The sequence below is a fragment of the Lottia gigantea genome (genome assembly GCF_000327385.1).
Source record: "Lottia gigantea unplaced genomic scaffold LOTGIsca_119, whole genome shotgun sequence".
Taxonomy (NCBI): Eukaryota; Metazoa; Mollusca; class Gastropoda; family Lottiidae; genus Lottia; species Lottia gigantea.
The window spans coordinates 108,434-127,899 of NW_008707205.1; the positions used below are offsets into that span (position 1 = coordinate 108,434).

A 19,466-nucleotide genomic window follows, 5' to 3' on the forward strand; every position below is an offset into this window, starting at 1 on the left:
TGACGGAGTGATGTTATTTAAAGCTATCCCTGCAGTGTTATTTTATTTCGAATCTAATTTATTTATGGACAGACAACGTAGTTATCAATATAATAAAACCGCTATTACAAAATTAAAAATCCTGCTTAAGTAGATCTTTAAAATCGATTAAATTGTTATTAACTGTGAAAAAAAAAACAAAACAAAACAAAAAATAAAAACATAATTAAAATAGCCGAATTTTTTAAAGATAACACACTTATTACCACTCACTTTTGAAGGATTCGAAACTGCGAAATCAAAAGTTCAAACGTTCAAATTCGGTCCACATTCGCAAATTACTAGCAGATACTTTCAAGGCTTATCAAATCTTATTTTGATCGTGAAATCCGACTATTTTACCCATTAGAGAAAGAATCCCCGAGAGCGCATCAATTACAACGCCCACATCTAAAAACCAGATCTACGCAATTACTAAATTGGTATTAAATTCTGCTACCAGACAACTTTATCACAGTTTCCAATTCAATTGTTTAAAATTCACAAGTTAAATTTCGAAAGATGTGTGAAACAGAAACAGTTATTGTAAACAGAACACCTTTTTACATTGTATTCACACCAATTTTCCAGACTTTTACACATTTACACAGTTATAGTACATTATTCTGTGTTTACAATATATGAAGGGAAAAAGCGTCTAGTGGTGTGGAAGAACAATCAACCAAGACCACTCGACAGTTGGAAATGCAAAAAGGGAAAGCTTCTGTCGCTATACAGGCAAATTTTTCCTCATTGCGCACTGCCCGTCTTCATCAGCCCATAGGGTGAAGAAAAGTAGGACGTAAAACTCCATTTATTTCAGTGTTTACAATACTAGAGGCGCTGGGAAGTGATTTCTGAACGAACATATCATACAAAGTGTATATTGCACGTAACAGCCGATGCCTTCAGGACTTTAAGGTTTATTGACAAAATAAAGGACTTTTATATCTAAACAGAAAGATACACTTTTTGAAAACTATGCCTATAAACATTGTACTAAGGTTTCAAGTCAGACTCATGTCAGACAAATAAAAAACGTAGAAGGGTTTTGAATCATACAGAATCAGAAAGTAACTATAGCCCTTGAAAAACCCAGTATATCATCTAGAACCACATGCAATATTCATTTCAGCAATTATAAAGCGGTAATATGGTCAGAATGATTTTGATAAGGTATTCCGCGGGGGTTTTCATCGGGCATATTTGTATATACGTAATAACAACGTTATTGCTTTACTGAATGTACACCAAAACAATGTGACCAAATAGACAGGAACAAGGGGATACCTTTAGTTATCTTGACGTGCCCTAATTTCCTAATCTATTTACAAGTGCTAAATAGCGCCATAGTTGACATTCCAATGTAGTTTATACAGGAAACACTGTGGCTATTTGACAGTTGACATGTCACTCTAATTATTATTGACAGTTGACATTCCCATATTCAATATTAACAAGTGAGAACAAAGCTTAAAAGGTTTACCTATTTATTAGTGCTAATTAGTAGTAACTTTTGACATTTTAACGCAGGCCTATATAAATGAATGAGGTCGACATCAATATACGGGCAGTGCTAAATGGGTCAACAAAACTGTGTTTCAACTGCGCCAACAAACCTGTTTTTCAGCCAGTCTTCGATTTTTTCTTGAAATTGTGGAAAATTTTTGGGGCGTCGATTCCATCACTTTCGGGACCGTGGTGAAGAAAAATAGTTTGAAATACCGCAAAAGTTGCAAAATTTAGAGGGGAAAGCGAGATACTTTTGGCTTCGACTTTGGATTGGAATGGGATATTTCGAGCATCTTTGGACTAAAATATGCAGAAACTACGTCATTTGTGTCTGCAAACAAAGCCCCAATGATTCAAATTATTGTTCGTATTCTTACTTCGTATAAACATAAAAAGAAGCCAGATTGATGGAGATATTAAAGTGCTAATTGAAATGAAACACCATTTCTCTGATCTCCAATAATTCACAGGTGGAATTCCAGTGATAATTCGTCCGATTGAAGATCTAACAGCGACCGACTTTTTATACCATAGTCTTCAAACGATCAATTTACTTGTTTGTGCGTTCCATATCTTTTTTTACGATCCACAGTTATACATATAATGGAGCCAATGCGGAAATAACGTCCATCACGCAGACGACAACTTTGTATCTATATTCGATTTCTCGAGAGTCTTCGATGAACAAAAGTAACCTTTTGACCTAAACCTGCTTTGACCAATCAAATACCCACCTTCTGTAGCGCTGGCATTTTGTGAGAGATTCCTTTGGTTGAAAGTAGATGTCACCAGGTTAGGTCAAAATGTTATTTTGACGAATGATTAAGAGGCCAGTCTTTAGACCCTAACCAAAGTGGCTATATCAAAAATAAAAACTGACAAAACAGAATGAAAGTTTGGTCTAACTACAATTTCGACTTCTACATTTCTACTTTATGTATGACAATCGAAAATACTGTTAAGTATTACAGGTCTGAATGTTTTCAAATGAGTTATCACCAGTAAAATTGTTACCTCGATCAATTCAACTATGGGTAAGCATCTATAAAACATTAGATTTTCAATAGAGCTGAAGACATTTACAAATATTCTTCAATATCAAATTTAAAGGTATTTCAAATTTATACTTTTTGGGCAGAAATATGAAACCAATATTCTTTTGTTCTTGAGTTAAAATTCCTGGATTTGATGTATAATATCTGTATAAATTGGATTCAAAGGTTACAATTAGCACAAAGAGTTCTCAAGAAATACCGCAATAGTAATCTAATTAAAATGAATCAGGCCGGTAGAGGTAAATTCAAACAATTATCTCATCACAATTACTGTTCAAATGTACACTTTGCAAAGAAGATGGTCAAAAACAGAATTTGTGTAATTTGCATAATGCATGATGATGTCTATGATAAAGTGAACATTTTATCTCAAGACCGAGCATCCGTTTAGCCTTCACCAGCTTGTATATAAACCACCTACCAAAATTCCCATACCTTTTTAGGTCAAGGTCGCTTTCAAATGCATTTTCAATAACCATAGTAATGTGGATTATCATTAACAAGTTTCAAGAGTAACAACAAGTTTCAATGCGACAGATATGTAGAAATAACCAAACATCTGTCGATTTATAATAAGAATATGATAAATGCAATTTTAAGAGCGATCTATAATTTCACAAGAAGTCCATTAAACATTAATGCCGATCGTTATTTAAAAGCGTGTTATTCAATTCAATTTGCGAAAATAATAAAAGAAGTGAAAACTGACCTTAATTGAAAAGACTACACCACATAAAATAAATCCCGCTTCTGTATTGCTTTCACATAAATGTACTTCCCATTGCTGTGAAATAGCGCTGTACTATTTCTGATACACTAAATGAACATACACCGTTTGATAAAACACACTAAAAGCCGACTGCTACACATTTTCGCGCGCGGAATCTCATCATAGCTCTTTATCGCTAGGTATCAGATTTACTATTCAGTACCAAAATACATCATAAAAACTTGTTAGCTTATAATGTATTGATGCTTCTAGTTGTGTATATATTTAGAAAGTTTTCATTCAGAGATATTTTCACAACTCTTAAACAATGTTTTCGTTTATCACGCCCAGTAGTTTAGTTTTAGTGTACATACAGCTGAAATTTGAGAGAATGACAGATAGATGGATGGTGTGAACAGGTACAGTTCTTAATACAAACGAAAATAGGTTTAACGTCAAGTTTTTAAATGTAAATGGGAAATTAATAACAATCTTAACTGGTTGTTTCGAGCTATATTTCCTAATGAAGATATTGTCGATATTCCAAAAGGCACACTCATTTAACATGGACACAAAACAGTACATTGTCAGATAAAATCAGAAATTAAATTGCTTTGGCGTATTCTGACGCATATTTTGGGACAAAACTTAAAATAATAATCATATTTTTCAAGTTGTTAAAATTGACGTCATCACAATAATCTGGGAACTCCTTAAATGGATTTTAAAGAGGTTTTTCTAAACTTTTTATGTGGCATTGCAAGAACCACAGACGTCTGTTTGAAAATTTGAATGGTGCAAATTGATGCTGTCAGTGCCCCCGATGCACATGCCTTTTTACAATCCCTTTAACACCACCGCCTAAAGTTGAATAGTTTAGACAAGTGAATGGCAGGAATTTGAAATGTAATATTACGCCTTTCGGTAAACACAAGAACCTAGGAAGATTTGGGGGGAAAATGAAACTGAACTAATATGATAAAATAATAATTAAACGGAAGATGGAATCGAAATAGGTATGCTAGGAATTCGGTATGAAGACATATTTCTCGCTAATAAACCAGTATTGTCGAAGCACGTAGATTTGAGGAAACTGTAGCTAGGTATTTGGTAAACGTTGTTACTAATTTTTCTGCGAGCTCTGGTGTAAGTAAAACCGGTAATAACAGAGTCTGATTGAGAGAATCAAATGAAGCCTTGAAGGCAGCGAGCATTCAAAAGTTACCTAGGATAGGAATTCGGACGCAAAAATATACCGATACACAATATGACCAATGAAAAAATCATCGATTTCATATAGGAGACGACGAAGCAATTGCTGATTTTGTTTATGTCAGGGTAAGAGCGGCTGTTATTTTCTTAGGGTAATAAAACTGGAGCACAGAGAAAAAGTCTCTTGAAATGTAACCCTCGACAGAAATTTCCATTTACTGAAACAAACTAGTGCTCATATATTGGAAAATAACACAAGGAAACATTTTTATATATCAAAAAGCCAGACCACATCAATTTGAAATTGTAATTAGATCCCAAACACTGACCTATGGAGAATTATCGTGTAATTATTGTGCTATCTTAAATTCATCACGGTAGCTTTCAATTCCCCTGTCATTAATATCATTCACTTCCTAGACTTATTTCACTACAGTCAAGATTCATTCACAATTTGTATACTCTAATAATGAGGAGAAATTCGTCTGAGTCGAAAGTCCAGGTGGAAATAAAATAAGTTATTTGTGAGTAAATGTGACTTACCAGACGGCGAATGTTTCAACGCAATGTATTTAAAATATACTGAGCCTAAGAATGTGATAAGAAGAGTGGGTTTTAAATCCCAACCACCCCTGTCGGAAATAAAAATTGCGATAGCAGTGTTAAATTTAAGGATCGTAGATATTCATTCCACGAAACGAAACTATTAAGTTGATGGAATTTTTGGCGACGACAAAATGTTTATTTAAAAATCGTTTTAACTTACCTTGATTTGAGCACTTATCACGTCATCAATGTCAAGAAAAAACATCAAATCGCAGAAACCGGCACAACCGGAAGTACAAAACTGCGTGAAATATAATAATTCTATGATTTACTGCATCGTTATATTTGGAAAAATCTGATACGTAGGTGTTGACGTCACCATTTAATATTAGCCGACAAATCGCATTTAATAATTTTTAGAAAAGATGCCTGTCGTAGCTCTAAACGCCACCACCAAGCCAACATAAATTACTTCAGAGAAATGTTGTTGATGATATAACCATGTTATTTACCATTTCTTTTTAATAAATAAAGACAGATTTGCTTTTGTCTGTTCTAAACTGGAATATAATGTGTCAATCGATAATTTGATAGAACATAATCAATGAATAACTATAAATTTTTATTTCAGCAGCGGAATATTTCTTTACCAGTGTACCATGACAAATCAATTATGTATATAGTTATGTAACATACTTCATTGTTTATGTTTATATAAGCGTGCAGATCTCCAAGCAATGCCATAGACTATTGGATGTGTTAGGGGGCGAATGTGTATGTATTGAAGGGGGTGGTTTATTGGGTGTGGGTAGGGGATACATATGAGTTTAGCACTGGAATTTTCAACTTTTTCCCTTGATGGTTCCACATGAGGAAACAAGCGCAACAACAGAAAGTAGGTTCATCCCCAATAGATATAATCTTCTTACCTTCGGGAAATTGTTGGTTTCAATGAATTTTTACGTCACATAATTGTATTACGATATATTTCTTTGTTGTTGCATATTCTTCCAATGGGAGCACTTAATAATGTTGTAATACTTTACACGTCTTTCATTGAGAAATTGATACCTTTTGTCCTTTCAAGATGAAAATTTCACTGAAAAATAACACAATCGTGAGAATGCTTTGTTTACATTTGATGGCCTTGAACTTTCCACTAACACGTGCTGGATCGCGCGTTCGTTTGCTTATTCAGTAGTTTGCCCTTGAAAACTTTTTACATCACCACCCCAGTCCTCTACGCGGGTTTACGCCATGCAATCAATACTGAAAAACAACTGCATTAACTTAATCTTTTTTGTTTCAATCTGGAATGTCTACAGCCTAAAGCAACATGTAGTGTTTACCCGTTTGGATGACAAGTCTGTGCAAAGAAGACAGCAAACATCATGAGATGTATGTCTGGTACATCGTCATTTAGCAGCTAATAAATCATTGTCAGAAGTCCATTCAATACCAATGGAGTCTCAGCAATTTGATGCCGCAACAAAAGTTTTCGTGATTTGGTGTCACCCCGTAGCCTTGTGATATTTTGGAGAAATTTTTGATTGCGTTGTGTTGATGTCATTATTGTTTCCTCCAAATTCATTAGTTTCGGGTCTAATAAATCAACACTGATAATTTATAATAAAAGCATTACCAAAATTCACCACATTGTTAACTTCCGGTTTGGTGGTTTGTGTAGTTGGTGTTTGGGATTTAACATCAACCTCAGGTTTATCACACGTGAATCAGGAATACAATTTAATTTATTGGGATTATACACGGAAAATTTCCTATCAGTGAAAAGCAAATTAATAGCTTTTTAGAAGAAATTTCAAAAATCGATATTTAAAGATATTGTTTTAAGGTTGTTTCCTAGGTAACGTTAGTAACAAGATATTGTAGAGAAAAAATTTCTCATACGATGTTAATTTGATAATTTGAAACATATTAGACATATTAACTTCCAGGTTATAATTCAATTCTTATTGCTATTCCTTATTCTATTGGCAGTCAGTTCGCGCTTCTATCAATATAATTTCCACTTTTCTAATGCATCCAAAGATCAAATTCTCAAGACTTCCCGGTGATGGTGTCGTCAGCTCTCACATCAGCATTTGTCTATAAAATGACTTCTTGGCTGACCTTCAAAACCACTAGAGTGGGTTTAATGTCCATGAATAGGAGTTTTAATCCTCATTTCCTAACGAAATGTCCTGGTGATTGATTTTATGTCTGAAACCCCATCCATTGTCGTCAGCTTTTCGGATCATCATTATTTTTGTCTATAGGATTGGATCAAGCTGTTTCGTTCTGCAATTTTACATCGTTGCTGCCTTTCGACAGCGACACCATTACAGTGGGTTCAATGTCCAAGGATAGGAATTCTAATCTTCATTTCCAAACGAAATGTCCTGCCAGTGTCTCCGCCACTGACTGTGACACATACGCTGTTTACTATATTGCAGTGATATACATTACTGATTCGCAGTGGTCTGAGATTATAGAAAATGATATCAGTTATCTCCCTTCTTTGATTTTCATTGTTCAATTGACTCACATTTTTGCCTTTGAAACGTCTGCTCTGTTACTCTTTATGCCTCATCACTTTACAACGTGGACGTTTAAATGTCGTCGTTCCTGTGCGTACACATCAGTTTGTGAAGGAGATAAAGACTACAGTTTTGATCGGATGTTCACGAAACTTATTTTATTAACGACAGCTCTGGCACAGCAAGAATGGGTTCGATTTCGATGAATTTCAACAAATAGTCTTTGAGTTATCGCCCCTGACTTAAGCAAACTGCTTTTAAAAATCGCTCTTATTCTTAAACGTTTCTCAAGTAAGAAGCATTTAAAACTGAATCCCAAATTTTAGTATATATATTATATATACATTACGTCGCTGAATAATTTAGTTCCAGATCCATGCTTTGTTTTGAAAATATTTTAACATCCTTTTAAATTCAATGTATCTCTATTGTAGTCTGTATATGAATATATAAGTCAACAATTAGAACAATATATGTCTGAATTACTCTTGTCCTTTAATGGATATCATTATTTTGTTATCGTCATAATTTAAGTGATAATGGTTCAATATATACCCAGTTAATTTATATTTATTTACTTCTCATGGAGTTCCTGATAATATTTCATATAATTCTCAGAACATTAACTAAACGAATGAATAATACCAATACCAATAGTAATTTGCTTGAATATTGATTGAGGCGTCAGATAGATGGAAGTGATTGTAGTTGTTTTTACTGATATTTTAATGGAAATAAAATGTTGATTTGTGACTGTATTATGTACAATGGATAAATACAAAATGTCATAAGCATATGATATTATTCTTGGTTTTGTCAGTTTTGTCAGTAAATTCTTGTTATAAACAACCAACAGAAATCCGCTAGTTGGTTCGTGTATCAACAACCAACAGTAATTTGCCTGTTCGATCTGGTGAATAACCAACAGTGATTTGTCAGTGAATTCTTCTGGTGAACAACCAACAGAAATTCGTCAGTTTGTCCTTGTGGTGAACAACCTACAGTAATTCGTCAGTTGGTCCTTGTGATGAACAACGAACAGAAATTCGTCAGTTTGTCCTTGTGATGAACAACCAGTAGAAATTCCTCAGTAAGTTAATTCGTGTAATTCGTATAATCAACATACAACAGTGGGTTCTTTTGATGAACAACCTTCAGAATTTTTGCATTTAATTCTTGTGGCGAACAACCAACAAACATTCTGCTTTTATTTCTTCTGAACAAACAACAGGAATTCGTCGTTTGTGAATGGAATCTCCTTGTAAGAGACACATCAGTCATGAATTATTCTGATGCGTTCGATAATGGTACAAAATGGATTAATAGCCTTAAACATTTTGGAGGGGACAAGTGTAATCGAGGCGATGGCATATATCAGCCAAATGGAATCAGGACTTTTGATATTGTTCTAATGACGTTCGAATTTCTACAGTCCATATTGTGTTTTACAACTAACTTGTTGACGCTTTTAGCTGTCCTTAAAAATCCAAAATTAAGAACTCTGCCAAATACATACGTTACTGCCTTAGCTACAGCTGATATGCTGTCAGGGGCATTTTTACTTTACGAATTCATTTTGCAATTACCAGGGATAAGACATAAGTTGAACGAGAGTTATTACTTGTGCCTCTCAGTGTTCTACTTCGTAGCTATCACGATGTACGAATCCATTTTACTTATTGCATTAATGTCCTTTGAACGTTTCATGTACATTATTTATCCCTTTCAATACGAAAGAATGTTCTCGACCAAGACTGTAAAAATATCAATAGCAATCTCTTGGGCGGTCTCTTTCATTATTCCTACGATGCCGATCCTTTCCGGTCAGAATGGAAAATTTATTGGATGTGTCTACGGAATACTTTCTGGTGATTACTATTATTACGTTATAGGCCTTGGGTTTTACTTCGCGACGTTGTTGTGTTTCTGTTTTCACGTTAACATTCTGAGAGTCGCTGCTTCTCAACGCAAGCGAATAGCTTGTTTGACTGTTGGTCAAAACTCGACTAAATACCCCAAATCACCAGTTGCCCACCACTGGCGAATGATTCAATCATTTCTACTAGTTTACACCTTGTCTTATTTATGCTGGTTTCCATGGGTGACATGTTCAATCCTACGTTCCCATTACTGTATTTCTGAAACGCTTATGGATTTGCTGTCCCTACTTGGAATGTCCAGTGGGACATTGAACTTTTTGGTTTATGGATTATTCAATGAGGATTTTCGGAAAACCTTCAAGAAACTGATTTGTGGAAAATGCCAATCCCAAAATTTCAAAGAACGAGATTGTGTGAAAGGCAGTAACACTAATCCTGTCGGTACAATGGATAAGGTCTCGTCTAGGAAGTCATCTGATGAATTACTGGTTTTACCGAATAAGACAACATCTTTAGTTTAAATGAAGAATGCTAGTCTTCAAATCCTGCCATCGGTCATCGGCATTAGTCGCATTTCTCGCTACTTGTTTTATACGTCCTCGCACAATACTCTCCAACTAAGCTTGTACAAATCATGAGCATTAGAGAGGACTTTAATTAATTGGTAACCACCATGCTTGTTGATTTACTTACCGGCTTGATGTTCGCTCTTATTTTTCTGATTATTAAGACCCTTTAACAAGTGTAAATATGACATAAGTAGAAGTGCCGAATACCAGATACCACAGATATGTAACCAATATAACGATATTCTTCTTTCAAGTAAATTTATATGTATAAATACATATATGTATTTCTGGTAATGGGGCATGTCCAAGCCAAAAATAAAGGAAATGACGTTATCTGCCGTTTCTACCTTTGTGTACCTTCGGCAGCTATACCTGGTTAAGCCCTTGGGTACTTATCAACATAACAATAAACGGTGGATTGTTTAAACCCTCTTGAAGACAATATTGTTGACATTACTTATAACAAAGATAAATTTCAAGTCAACCTAAAACCATTGAGTAGGTAAACAGTGCTGATAACTGGACTTCTTCGTTTATATCAAATAAAATCTTTTGGTGTCAACGAGTTATGTTCGGACTCGTTCAAGAGAATACGTAATAACCATTTTAGTGTAGCTTGACTTGACTATGTAAATAAGCTAAGAAGCTCGAGTTTTGATGAAAATTAGGATGTATAACAGAAAACACAAGGGAAAATTAAAATGGTTATATAGATCATCGCGAGTTTGAAAGTTTGAACAATTTACAGTCGCGAAATGTGATAGCAAACTGCTGCTGTTTGAATACATTACCTAGCCTAGCAATCTAATTTTGACTCAGTATGTATTTTGAAATGTTAGTAACTGATTGAAATATGTAATCTATCTGTGGGATCAATAAAACATTGATAAGTAGACTAGCCTAGTGTGAATATCTTTGGGTATTAAAATACCAATATGCTTGATTAATCACGTATAAATGTCCTTACTTTATTTGGGGTTTTTCATATAAATTACTTGGTCAAAGAAGCAGACTGAATTTTCTCCCAATTATGGGATATGTCAAAAACATGGATAAATATTTATGGTCCCTGTGTTCAACCAATTTGGGCTATTCGCACCTCGATCGCGATTACCTGTTCCCTATCCAAACGCAAAATGAAGAACCAACACAAGCCATCCAAGCTTTACATAAGTTATTTGGACAGAGATAACGACCTCGATAATATCTATAAAATGAAAGTCAGAAATGATATTACCAAAAATATCAACAAACAGTCCGAAAACTGAATGTTTCCAGAAATTCTGTAAATGTAATATCTGTACATTGATATGTGAACATTATGTGTGCATTATTCTCAGTACCGTTAAATAATGGTTTTGGTTTAATTATATATACGTTATAGCCATTGATTTGTTTGATGTCGTGATTTTGTTATAAATTATTTCACATTAAAACCAATAAATTGACGATGAACAGTAGGTGGTGTTTATGTAGATTATCTTGTCATAAAATTTCTGAGTTATGGTTGAGTTTACGCCCTCTCGAGCTTCAAAGGAATGTCGAGCCTAATTCGAAACAGACTGGATAATCTTCTACGTACAATCTTGCAATCGGAAAGACAAAAACTACCTTATCACATCCAAAATTAGCATAATAATTGATTATAACCTCAATTTCTGTTACGGGAAAGTAACCTTTCCCTAACACAGAGATCGTTTCGGGTAGCGCTCGATTAGCGAGTTCTGTATGTTCAGAATTCATGGACTCATCCGAAAGTTCAATAGAAACAATTGGAAACGTTAAAATTGACCTTAATGCCGTAAGGGTAAGTGCTGACAGATAATTCAAAATGGCAGAGAAAGAAATACAAAGGTTAATTTAGAATGGAACTTTTCGATTGAAATCAGAAATGGAACAGGAGGAACCTGTCCAGAATCAACCATCGAATGCTACCTTAGCCTCATCCTAATTGAAATTTGTAGCACAGTAGAAAGATAATATGTGTTACTCAAATGAAATTGACACAAAGCGCCATATTTAGAGCAAATCTTACTTAAACAATAGTATTTTATTCGAGATAATTTCTAAGCATAAGATATTCGAATGGTTTCGATTGTAAAAATATTACTTATATCTTATGTTATGACATACAAAAGAAAAGAGTAATTTGAATTCGTGGTTTGAATCGAAATGACGTTAACCTGTACATGTTTATCTATAAGTTTGTATTATTATTTAGTCAATTCAACCTGAAAGGTTGTGAAGATTGGTCACTTGTTACATGTGAATGCCCAATAACTAATGTATATACGAAAAATGCGTTATGAAAAATGGAAATGAAAAACCAGTGACTATTATTTTTAGAGTGAATTTCAAGATATTAGATGTTAGGGATTGCTAGCTGCCTTTTTGTCCCAAATTCTTAAATAAGGAACATCTGTTGGTGGTTTGTGTGATTAATTAAATTTTCGAGTTTTAGTGTGGTTCAGTCGATTTGGCATCATGGACTGGAACACAGTTTATAGTGATTCACCAAGATTAACTGCGGCCAATTCCTTCTATCAAAATGTACGCCATGGACGACTAAGATACCTCAAGGCCCTTCTAGATCGTGGTGTAAACGTTAATTGTAAAAACGATTTTGGGGAAAATGTGCTTGTAGCTGCTTTACGAATAGACAATGATGTGAAAAGACGTAAAGCATTTAAGTACCTCATCAAGAAAGGCGCTGACATACATTTCAAAGATGAAAAGCATGGACGAAGCGTGTTATTATGGGTTTGCTACTTTGGTCGTGAAAATGAACTTTCAGTTCTGTTGAAGGAGGTCGGATCAGAGCTCGACATCCAAGAAAAAGACAACCAGGGATCAACGTGTCTTCATTATGCTACCAGCATGAATAGTTCCACCATGGTACTAGCTCTGGTGAAAATGTTTAACCGCATCAGGATCTCGGTGGATATTGCTGATGGCCAAGGATTTACACCTTATATTCTAGCTCGTCGTCTTGGTCATAGAGATGTCGCCAACATTCTTCTGAAGCAAGGAAATGCCTCCCCTGCGCAATTTGACTCAAAAAGGTTTCGAACATGCAGGGAGTGGTCACAATATGGCAAATGGGAACGTTACTCTGAGGTTAAAACACGTGAGATGAAGGAGATGGCAATAAATAAAGTGAGAGGCGATTTCAAAACTGCTAGTGAAGAGTTTCCAAGTTCACGATCTACTTCCGACAGCGACCAAGCAGCTTCTGAACCGGAGAAAATAGAACTACCAAGTTTAAACATACAGAAACTATCATCAGCCCAGCAGTCAGTAACACCAGAAGATAATGTTGATGGATTTAAAAGATTAAGAACCGGGAGCATAACAGCTATGTCATTACTGGACATGACGTCACTTGATCGAGGACATTTAGTCCGCAACTTTCAACGTAGTGAATTTGATACCACCAAGAGTGCGGACTACAACAAAGATATATATGGAAATCTTAGCTCCATTATGCAAATTCTATCACAGCAAAACTCTACCTCATTCAGAAAATCTGTCAAAGAAGCGCCTCCACCAGTTCATATTTTGGAGCATATAGAATCGAAGCCAAAGGTGTCCAGTTTGGCTATCATTATGGGAAAACGTAAGAATGGCGTGAAAAGGAAACAACCGTCAATCAGAAACAACAGCTCTCCGCATAAACTGTAGTGACCCTTTGAAGAAAAACAACCTGAAATCAGTTTCAACATTACCTCAAATACAAGTAAACAATAAAGTCATATAATATTTTAATGGATATTGACTACATGCCAACAGTTTTAAATTTAAAAGGTTTGACGAACACACACAAAGTTGTATTCATTGTTATCGATCCAGCGAGGTCAGGTGTAAGCTCTGATATCTAACCTGTTTTGTTCAACTTGTACACAGTGAAAAAACATGCAAAACTACGCCTTACTACTAGATTGAAAAATTGCCATGCCTGTCCTCTATATTGTATGTACTGTAATTAATTTATAATCTTTGTTATATTACATAATGGACACATTTCGGTAATTCGTATTTTCTTTTATGAAAATGGATATTTCTGTCAGCTCTTTGAATAAATGTTCTATATGGAGATTATTCTCTAACAATAACTCTCTTGAGTTAAGGGGGCGGTGTGTAAAATCTTTATATTAAAATATTGTAAATTATTCATGTAAATATTTCTTACATATGCTATTTATATCTATGTATTTTCTTGAGCAATCTGATTTTTTTTTAAAGTGGTGATTAAAATCAGAGCGCACTACTACGTGTAAAAGTATTGAAATTTCGCGAATATTACCCTATCTGGTTATCGCATTTTAGATTTACATGTACTCACTCTGTGTCATTTTGATTCCGAACTCTTCTATTTCTGTTTTCACAGAGGGCCGTATCATTCAAATCACAATAACAATAACAAATATCAAATAACTCTACAACACATTGTAAATGACTGTTTTCTTCACTATAACAATTAGTCCATCAATGCACGTGTTTCGTGCATATTCAGCACGTGATCAAGCACGTGATCGATGTCCACATGATTGGTTCATTTGATCACGACTCCGTCTAATGATATTTAAATTGGGTACAGCGGTGCTTTTACTTTCTCACATATATTATACGCATTTCATAATAATGAAAATGTGAGGATTTTCTTACTGGGAATTTGGCTGTGAAAAATAACATACACACAGCGCCAAGGATGGATGGGAGAGTTTGACTCGAGTTCTTCTCTGAAAAAACTTCATATTTCAAGAGAAGTAAATTTGTCCTATATTTCCAAGATATCATTGGCAAATCTGCACATTAAAAAAATATTATTGAATTATCCAAGTAATACCAATTAATATATTCATTGTTGTCTGAAGCAAAATAAGAAATCACTCCAAGTGAGTTATCTCCCATTCTACGCTCATTATATTGGAGATTTACACAGAATAGCGGTAAATTTGAATTTGGAACAATATTATATGAAGCATTTATAGGAAGGAGAGATGCCAAAAGGGAAGCCAAAGAAAAGTGCATTATCAGTAGAAGAAGAGAGGTAAGGAACTGTAGGAAGTTATGAAAAAAATTGAAAATGGATTACACTATCACTCTTTGTATCTGCTATTCTCGATTCGGTGATCTCCCTTTAACTTTATAAATTCAACTCACCTATAGGACTACATCAGACTTGTAACAAATGAAAAGCTTCTCCCATAAGAATAAATTTATTCTTAGTCTCCAGAATTATAATAGGTTATAGATTCCTATTGTAGTAATGCCATGCTAATGTGGAATGAATAACGTATAACCAACGTATTTTGCCGTAGCCTATTAAACTCCATTACATTTCAGTCCCAGATATTTTCTGAACCCCGAGTCAGTGAGTCGCCATCTATATTGTTCAATATGTCAAGAAGTATTTAGTGAGCCACAGAGAGCACCATGTGGTCACAGTTATTGCAAAAAGGTAAATAAAATCATGAAATTTCAGTAATATTTCTATGGTTAATGGTTATACCAATAATTCCATATTTGTTAATTAGTGTCCATGTATAACTCAATTTAGACAATGTTAAATGGTCAATGGTTAACTGAATTTTTAATAATGTTTCAATATGTAAATATAAAACGTCAACGATACTCGAGCCTTTTTTTCTTTTTATATGCAAATGGCTAATGAATTATTTTTTTTGTGGTTAGTAAAATTTCAATTATTTTTCAGTGTATAAGTCAATGGTTAAAGAGTAGCAAAACTTGCCCAGAAGATAGGTAATCTGGAATTTTTCATTTTGCATTGCTATACCGGTAATAAAACCTATTCTGCAATTGATGATGGGCATAAATTGATTTATATTAAATTATTAAACTCTTGTATTTATATAATATAATTATTGGCAATGAATCAAGTACTATAAGTGAATTATTAGAATATTTTATACTATATTTGAATTTTAATATAATTTTCTCACTTCAGAAAGCCAATATTACCATCCTCGTTACACCATGATTTTATCTTAGAGAATATTATTGGTGATCAAATGGTATGTTTTAAAACAGATTCTGTGGTGATGATAGGAACATCTTTTCAATCGCTACTCTTCTCATTTTACTTCAAACGACCTTCCTACACGCAACATTTGAGAAAAATCGCACTTAAATAATTATGACATGTCACTTGTCAGCTATTTCAAAAGGCACTAAAAACGATCAGTCTTCAATTTGAAGTAGATACTCAGAATATTTGTAAATTTTATTCGCTAAGAAATTGACCAGTTTATGGACGGCTACATGACTGCGATTTTTTCAGATTTCTGCCTTGAATTTTAATTGAGACATTTTTGGTTTTCCACATCAGCTATCGTTTAAGTGCTAAGTCAGAATGACTAACTCGGAGAATTGGTCCAATTTGAGTAGAACGACAATCAAAACTGAGCGCACTGCGACACAGATTGATTTCCAACCGTCCTTTTCAGGTTGCATGTCCTTATCGATATAGTGGTTGTGAATTTGTTGCACAATTAGAAAGGTTAACTAGTCACAAGAAATCCTGTGAGTTCAATCCTGTTAACCTTCCAGGTTTTCTCCGTGAGCGAAACGAGAGTGCTACTGGTACACCGGATAAAGTAATGACCGAACCGACCACCAGTGAGGACATCAGTTCTCCTGCCAAACCATCGCTAATGATGAGGCTCTACAGAAGTGGCAATGACCAGAAGCGGTTACTTAAATCAATGTTCGAGGCAAAGGAAAACATGGCACAGAGTGCTGATAGTGAGATCGTGGTTCTTGATTAAATGTGTATGCTGAGCCACGATATAATGATTAGCTATTCTGCTTCTGCACGTTATCATGCCTTGATTTGTACTGTACTCATAATTGAAGAAGGTGTATTTATTTTTTGCAATCGTTTTTTGTATATTTTCTATTACGTTAAATTATTTGTATACTGCAGTGAATGTTTTTCAATTTCTCATTTCTTCAGTGGAAAAAAACCTTGATCTCAATGATATGTACGCCTTCAGTACGATGGCATTGGTCTCAAGAATTAACATTTCATACCATTTCTTCATTAATCTTAATAAATTTATAATTTCTGATTCATAATACCAATAACTGGAAATCTTATTACGGTAACCAAGATCTTTGGATTTATAACCCTTATTTTCATTTCAATTCTTTAATAACAAACAAGATTCATATAATTTCTCAAATAATAATGAAAAGTAGATATTTATTTACATCAACCTTATATGTGTTTATTATATACCAAAATGTACAGTTTTGTCATTATTTCATTTACAGTAGTAATAATGTTGCTGTTTCTGCAATAATACGATAATCAATCAATTTAAATCGCCACAAACCGTGACGATGTTGATCACGAACATAACATCTTCAATATGTCAACCTATTAAAACTCCGACTTATACCTTGACTGCGATAGCCACCTTTTTGTATTAAGGAAGGAAGAGATTTGATTGGATTTTTTTCGCCAGCATATACAGCCACTCAGAGCCCTCAACAGAAAGATTGTAACATCTGATTTGCTGTACTCACTTCCGCACAATCCGATCAAATCCTTGCATTAACAAACAAGTTGTAAGACGAAGTTCGTGATGGCTTGACATTGTCAACTATAATGATATTAGGTTTGGTATAAACATAACAATCAACCATAATGCACATACAGAATAATTAATACGTCCCACAGACGTTTCAGCATTCGTACAATATACAAGTTATGTTTATACATTAACAGAATATGTATTTACATAGAATTTTCTGGCATTATACAATATTGTGTTGCGTCAAATATTGATAAATATTTGATTCAAGATGGATCGGGCTTTGTTGGAATTGAAGTATCAGAATTGAAAAACGTATAATGAATTTCTGACTTGCAGCTTGGTCTAAACCCGTAGTCTTTACAATGTAACCAAGTAAAACGGGCAGAATCTACAAACTTTACAATTACATGATTTATGCCAATAAACAGAGATAGAAGAACATAATCAAAAAGGTTGGAGAATTGTTTTTACAAAAAATGGAACACTGAATGCACCGAAGGTTTATACACGATTAAAGCTCAAATGAAATAGATTTAAATATAATCGAGGAAAACATTTTGTTATGTTTTGCATAGGAGCATACAGTTTTCGATGCTACAAATTGGAAGATCCCACAGCCTTTAAAGATCGTTAACACAAAATTGGTATTTTTACTTCAATGTTGACTGATGTACAAATATTGGTATTTTTACTTCGACGTTGAATGATGTACAAATATTGGTATTTTTACTTCAACGTTGATTGATGTGCAAATATTGGTATGTTTACTTCAATGTTCACTGATGTACGTACAAATATTGGTATTTTACTTCGACGTTGAATGATGTACAAATATTGGTATTTTTACTTCAACGTTGACTTATGTACAAATATTGGTATGTTTACTTCAACGTTGATTGATGTGCAAATATTGGTATTTTTACTTCAACGTTGATTGATGTACAAATATTGGTATTTTTACTTCAACGTTGACTTATGTACAAATATTGGTATGTTTACTTCAACGTTGATTGATGTGCAAATATTGGTATTTTTACTCCAACGTTGATTTATGTACAAATATTGGTATTTTTACTTCAACGTTGTCTTATGTACAAATATTGGTATTTATACTTCGACGTTGACTAAAGTACAAATCTTGGTATGTATCTTTCGACGTTGATTGATGTACAAATATTGGTATGTTTACTTCAATGTTGACTGATGTACAAATATTGATATTTTACGTCAACGTTGACGAAATTTTGGTATTTTTCCTTCGAACGTTGACTAATGTACAAATCTTGATATTTTTACTTCCAACGTTGACTAATGTACAAATCTTGATATTTTTTCTTCGACATTGACTGGTGTAGAAATATTGGTATTTTTACTCCAATGTTGACTGATGTACACATATTGGTATTTTTACTTCGACGTTGACTAATGTACAAATCTTGGTATTGTTACTTCGACATTGGCTGATGTAGAAATATTGGTATTTTTTCTTCAACGTTGACTGATATACAAATATTGTTATTTTTACTCCCAACGTGGACTGATGTAGAAATATTGATATTTTTACTTCAAAGTTCCCTGATGTACGTACAAATATTAGTATTTTTACTTCAACGTTGACTGATGTACAAATATTGGTATTTTTACTTCAACGTTGACTGATGTACAAGTATTGGTATTTTCACTGCAAAGTTAATTCATGTATTTTAGTATTAAACTTTATTTGTACATACGGCACACTTATATTCTCTCATTCTTTCAATCACTCTTACGTCTACTTTTTAGCGACATTGCTTACATCTATTCAAAATCACTTAAAATATTCACATCTGACACAGATTACGTGTAGAATTTCAAGATCACAAGAGC

General features: G+C 34.0%; 2 protein-coding genes across 2 annotated transcripts; both read left to right on the plus strand.

Moving 5' to 3' along the window:
• Positions 1–12,522: 12,522 nt before the first annotated feature.
• On the plus strand, positions 12,523–13,719 carry LOTGIDRAFT_171719 (hypothetical protein; the record flags this gene model as incomplete). Its single annotated transcript, XM_009047917.1, has 1 exon — positions 12,523–13,719. The coding sequence occupies one exon, from the start codon at positions 12,523–12,525 to the stop codon at positions 13,717–13,719; it is 1,197 nt and encodes a 398-aa protein (XP_009046165.1).
• Positions 13,720–15,038: 1,319 nt separating this feature from the next.
• On the plus strand, positions 15,039–16,826 carry LOTGIDRAFT_171720 (hypothetical protein; the record flags this gene model as incomplete). The annotated part of the gene is made up of 5 exons (XM_009047918.1): positions 15,039–15,088; positions 15,385–15,499; positions 15,755–15,801; positions 16,007–16,073; positions 16,506–16,826. 5 exons carry the CDS (start codon positions 15,039–15,041, stop codon positions 16,824–16,826), a joined length of 600 nt encoding a protein of 199 aa, XP_009046166.1.
• Positions 16,827–19,466: the final 2,640 nt, after the last annotated feature.